This window comes from Panthera pardus, unplaced genomic scaffold (genome assembly GCF_024362965.1).
Source record: "Panthera pardus isolate Hobbes unplaced genomic scaffold, ASM2436296v1 HiC_scaffold_27, whole genome shotgun sequence".
NCBI lineage: Eukaryota > Metazoa > Chordata > Mammalia > Carnivora > Felidae > Panthera > Panthera pardus.
The window spans coordinates 118,069,803-118,075,654 of NW_026526843.1; the positions used below are offsets into that span (position 1 = coordinate 118,069,803).

Consider the following 5,852-nt stretch of genomic DNA (forward strand, 5'->3'; position numbering starts at 1 on the left):
GTTATGTTTCGCTTGCATCAGCTTAAAAGACAGTCGATTCGTTCCCCGTTGTCGGTGCTTACCTGAGACACTGGTGGGGAGATCTGAAGTGGGTGCTGACGGGAGGGTGGGAGGAGGAGCCGGTGGTGCCTCAGGCCCTGAGGATGGTAGGCAGGCCACACCCCAAGTGGTGCAGAAACGGGAGGAGGGGGGCGGGAAGCCAAAGAGGTGTGGGCCCAGCAGGCGGGCTGGAGGCCGGTAAAAGTCCAGAGGACAGAGAAGGAGGTCTCCCGGTCTTAAACTCCATCAGCTCAGACAGATGAGCTGGTGCAGGTTTTTCCCGCCAACAGGTGGAAATAGGCAGTCCTTGTCAAGCCAGAGAAGACAGGGAATTTCCCTGAAACAAAGGGGGTTTCCGCAGCTGCTTGGGAATATTCCTTAAAAGCCCTTTCCCGAGGTAAACGAACCACAGTTGCCTCCATTTATAGCCATTAACCCGAGAAATGAATGAAGGTCCTTCAGAAGGTCTTGAAACTCATTTTTGCCCCTTTTCTTCTACCCTTCTCCCCCAGGGCAGACCCTGCCATGGCGATCCCTTGGCCTTTTGCATCTAAAGTCTTTAGGACCCATGGGCTTGCTCTCTGTTGAGCCTGGAGGCAGAAGGGGGTCACCACTAAATTTTCACCGAAGCCAATCTAGCCACTTTCCCCCGTGACCAACAGGTGGCAAATGTGCCACTCTGTTCGTGGTCACGGTATCTCTTCTGTGAGGGGGGTGGGTTGGGCAACCCTTCCTCATAAGCATGTCGTCTGCGAGCTTCCATTTTCCAAGCAACCCGTGGTTTTGATCCACTTAAATTACACAAATCCACTTTCAAAGCCCCTGTATGTAAAGTTGGCCTTAATTAGACCTATTACAGGGGGAGATTTCACTGGGGGGAATGTGATGTTTACCGAGGAACCACTTTACAAGCCATTCTTGTAGTTGCATGGAGAATACGTGGGACTCTGTCCAAGGCCAGCCCTGAAGGTCTGGATGGGACTCAGACTTGCCATCCAGCTCCTTTCGAAGACTTGGGAAGGGAGCCAGGAACTCTGTAACTAAATGCAAAAGGGTGTGATTTCCTCCCAGTTCGCAAAGCTTGAGAGCTAAGGGTGTTATGCAAATAATAGTCGGTGGAGAAAGGAGATTTCCTAAAGAATGCTATTAAAATTTTACAAAATCTCCATCAGAGAGGAGGAAGAATCTGTTGCCCACAAATCTGGCCACAAAGCCTAAAGGAAGTGTCTGTTTAACATTCTAGCGGAGCACCCAGCCCACTTGGGTCCACAGGCGATGATTTTGGAACACATATTTAAATAGCTGATAGACTGGGGTGCCCGGGTGGCTCAGTAGGTTAAGCGTCCGACTTTGGCTCAGGTCATGATCTCACGTGGCTCATGAGTTCGAGCCCCACACTGGGCTCTGACAGCTCAGAGCCTGGAGCCTGCTTCAGATTCTGCGTCCCTCTCTCACTCTGCCCCTCCCCCACTCATGCTGTCTCGCTCTCTCTCTCTCTCTCTCTCTCTGAAGAATAAAGAAACATTAAAAAAATTTAAATAGCTGATAGACTTTTGTCACAGTGGGGCAATTTTTTCAACCACTATGCTCTCAAACAAATAAATGTTCTTTGAAAAGAAAGACATTCCAGGTTAGCCCTTTGATTTCTCTCGTGAACTCAGTATGACCCTCAGTCTGTCACTCTAGATTCAAGTGTGTCTGAGTTTTACCCATTAAGACCTTATCTTTTAGTCATTTATTTCGTTTGAGGCCATTTACGCATCCGAAGGGCTGTGAATAGCGTGAGCAATCACGCAGCACAAGTGGGAGGCGTGTGTCTCGTATACACCATATCCTCAAAGCTCTCGGTGAAATGTTTTGATGTCACCTCTCATGTGAAAGACACCCAGTGAATGTTGGGGAAAGAATTCATCAGTGAGTGAGCTCAAGGGGTTGTCTCTCTTCTAGGCCGGCCTCCAGGATGATTTCAGAATGTAATCAAATAGGGCATTAGGAGGGCTTAGGAGTTACCCTGGGAGCTGACTGGACCACCTACGAAGTTGGGGAGAAAAAGGCATTCCACAGTCCACGAAGGGCATACCTAACTGCGTGGGGTGCTGGGAGTAGTTATTTAAATTTGTAATAACAAGAGGTACCTGGGTGGCTCAGTTAGGCACCTGACTCTCGATTTCACATCGGGTCATGATCTCACGGTTCATGAGTTCGAGCCCTGTGTTGGGCTCTTTGCTGACAGTGTGGAGCCTGCTCGAAATCCTCTTTCTCTCTCTCTGTCTCAGAAATAAGTAGATAAACTTAAAAAAAAAAAACAACCTAGATATATCTGGGCATCTGGGTGGCTCAGTTGGTTAAGCGTCCGACTTTGGCTCAGGTCATGATCTCGCGGTTCATGAGTTCAAGCCCTGCGTGGGGCTCTGCACTGAAGGTATGCAGCCTGCTTGGGATCCTCTCTCCCTCTCTCTGTCTCTGCCCCTCCCTGCTTGCATTCTCTCCGTCTCTCTCTCTCTCTCTCTCAAAATTAATAAACCACAAAAGCATGTATGAGACAATTAGGGGAATTTGAACATTGACTACACATTTGTTTCCATTAGGAAAGTATTAACTTTTTTTTGGTGTGATAATGACAGTGTGGTTATGTTATGAAAAAGGAGTCCTTATCTTTTAGAGATGTGTTTTGAAGTATTCATCAATAAAATGATACACTGCCAGGGATTTATTACAAAATGATCCAAGACTGGGGTTGGTGAGAGTCGGTGAGGATGGGGATGAAACACTATAGGGCACCTAATGAGAATTCTTGAAGCTGAGAAAATCGCTGGTCTACTTTTGAAGGCATTGGAAAATTTCCACAATAAAAACATGGAAACAGTCTCATGAGTTCAGACTCCAGAGTTGAGTTTATACTCTCAGGAGAAAAAGACAAAAATGAAAACTAACAGTGAAAACAATTTTAAAATGCCATCGGTCAACACCAAGGTAATTAAGGACTTCTTCCCCCTTACTCTAGCAATTTCACAATTAAAGGGAAAAAATGAAGCATTTACCTTGCCTTTTGTGTCTGAGCTGAATTGTAGGGAACCCAAGTAGCCACACTTGATGAGAGAAAGCTCTTCTTTACAAAAGCATTCTGGTTAATAAATCTGACAAAAATGTTCACATTAGAAAGTCACCACTCGTAATCCTTAGTGCAATCATTGATTCGCACAAGGACCATCAAAAGGTGGAAGCTGGATGAAATTTACGAGAGGGTTTGGGTTTTCCCCTTCTGGATCCACCCATCAATATTAGCATCACTAAAAAGGTAAATAACCATTTACCACCTGCTACAATGCACTCAGTCTAAGTAGGGCATCGCCTTTGACATACTCTTCCACAAACAGCTGACCTGGAATCTAATGAAGCCTTGAGATGTGACAAGTTTCATGGGAGGACGACAGACCCACTTTCTTAGGCAAATCAAAATGAAGAAAAGGAAAAAAAGGCAAGGGTGCCTGGCTGGTTCAGTCAGTGTAGCATGTGACTCTGGATCTTGGGGTTTTGAGTTTGAGCCCCACGTTCCACGTACAGATTACTTGAAAATAAAATCTTACAAGAACAAAAGGTGGAGTGGGCACCAAAGGGGAAGTACTTCAGTCTGAGATTTAAGAGACAGAGTGTGCATCTTGTGTGGAAGAAATAAAATTGTAGAATTATTTTGGAGATATGTAACAATTCTGATTAAATATTTCATGATCACAAGGGATAACTGTTCAATTTTTTAAGGCACAGAATGACTATGCAAGGAAATGTCCATCTTTTAGATAGTGTATAGGGATGAAGGGACATGATATCTGGGGTTTGCTTTAAAATACTCTGGAGGGGGGGCGCCTGGGTGGCTCGGTCGGTTGGGCGTCCGACTTCGGCTCGGGTCATGATCTCACGGTTCGTGGGTTCGAGCCCCGCGTCGGGCTCTGTGCTGACAGCTCAGAGCCTGGAGCCTGCTTCGGATTCTGTGTCTGCCTCTCTCTCTGACCCTCCCCCGTTCATCCTCTGTCTCTCTCTGTCTCAAAAATAAACATTAAAAAAAAAAAAAGAAAGTAAAATACTCTGGAGGGGGGCCTGGGTGGTTCAGTCGGTTAGGCGTCCAACTCTCGATTTCGGCTCAGGTCACGATCTCCTGGTTGGTGGGTTTGAGCCCCGAGTCAGACTCTGTGCTGACAGTGTGGAGCCTGCTTGGGATTCTCTCTCTCTCTCTCTCTCTCTCTCTCTCTCTCTCTCTCTCCTCTCTCTCTGGCCCTCCCCTGCTCACATGCTCTCTCTCTCTCAAATTAATAAACAACAACAACAAAACCAACTTGAAAAAAAGGGACATGTGAGAATCACAGAAAATCTTATGTCCATAGACTAGGTTTATAGTATAGATTATTTATTCAACAATAATTGAAATTCAGACTCAGTAAGACCAACCAACAGGTGGGGAAGATTTTTTTTAAGTGAAATTTTCTTGTAAAGAACCCAAGACGTAGAAAATAGCAGATGGAAATAGTTGGCTACTTTCTGCCCACAACTACCCTTGGCATGGTCTAGAATCGTTGGAAATATTTGATAGGGCATCCTGCTAGAACTCGTCAAAAATGCTTGGTAATCTTGAATTTGGAAAGCCAATGCAACCAAGAGTTTATATTTCTGAAGTTTGAGGATGCACTCGGCGAGCTATGGGGCACCTGTAAAAGAGGAAAATTAATCCGCTGGACAGCATCATGATGGCACTCAGGCCTGCCACCAGAATGGCACTGCCAAGCTCCTGAGTATTGGGCTTGAAGGGTATAGAGAGAAATGGTGGGAAGGCAATACCCTCTTCATTCATCACGGAGAGGTAATTCCAGATCACAGGGATCAAGATACAGATACCGGCAGCTATGTCCAGAATTCCTGAGACAACAAGTGGACCGAAGGTGACATTCCTCTGACCACTTCCAACGCACAGATTTTTAAGTGCAAAGATGATGGAGACTCTCCCCATAAGACCTAGGATGCTGGCGACCAACAGGAGATTTTGACAAATACGAATATCCAAAGGGATGTAAGTATCATTGTAGGCGTAATGGTAACACAATGCAGATCTGTTGGTGTTGGGGACATGGTGGTAAATGCACACCTTCCACATTCCCACACAGACCACTCTGGAGTAAGAGAGAGAGGTGTTCCCTATGTGCCACACTCGCCACTCCACGAGGCCCATGGAAGTGATGGTGAGGATCCATCCTATGGTGGCTAGGGCGAAGCCTGCCGTTTGGCAGCTGTTGGCACCCAGCGGCAAGGCCATGGAAACTGCGTACTGGGGGTCTGCAAACAAATACAGAGCGTCATAAGGGTGGGGCTCCTGGGCTTGGAAGAGTGACCTCCCCACCCCCCACCGTGTGGTAAGCGGTGCTCTATTTGAGACGGGAGCCCTGCTGGCGGGAGCCCAGACCGAGTGCACTTTGTGAAGGGCCATTTGGCTTAAAATGGACAGACTTTCACACAGGCAGTTCCATTTCTAGGCATTTGCCTAAAGAAATCATTAAGACTGGGCACCAATATTTAGCCGTACGCTATGCATAATATTGAAAAATGGGAAACAAGTTCAGGTCTAACAATGGGGCTCAAATAATTCACGCTACATCCGTGAAATGGAGCCATGCGCCGTGAAACATCTAACAGGGATCGAACAAGGTGTACTCTTTTGTGCTTGGCTCTGCTCATTTTGTAGAGTGTTTTCAAGTTTCATCCCCGTTGTAGCATGTGTGAGTAGTTTCTTTTGATTGCTGAGTCCTATTCAATTGGACAAATGTTTA

At 46.3% G+C, this 5,852-nt stretch overlaps 1 protein-coding gene across 1 annotated transcript; it reads right to left on the reverse strand.

The window, feature by feature from the left end:
* Nucleotides 1-4,406: 4,406 nt before the first annotated feature.
* Nucleotides 4,407-5,846, reverse strand: CLDN34 (claudin 34). The gene has a single exon (XM_019417849.2). It carries the CDS (start codon nucleotides 5,510-5,512, stop codon nucleotides 4,694-4,696), a length of 819 nt encoding a protein of 272 aa, XP_019273394.2. The 5' UTR covers nucleotides 5,513-5,846; the 3' UTR covers nucleotides 4,407-4,693.
* Nucleotides 5,847-5,852: the final 6 nt, after the last annotated feature.

What these genes read in the sequence shown, in the direction of transcription:
- CLDN34 (XM_019417849.2), bottom strand. Translation starts at nt 5,512, where the DNA reads ATGGCCCTTCACAAAGTGCACTCGGTCTGGGCTCCCGCCAGCAGGGCT.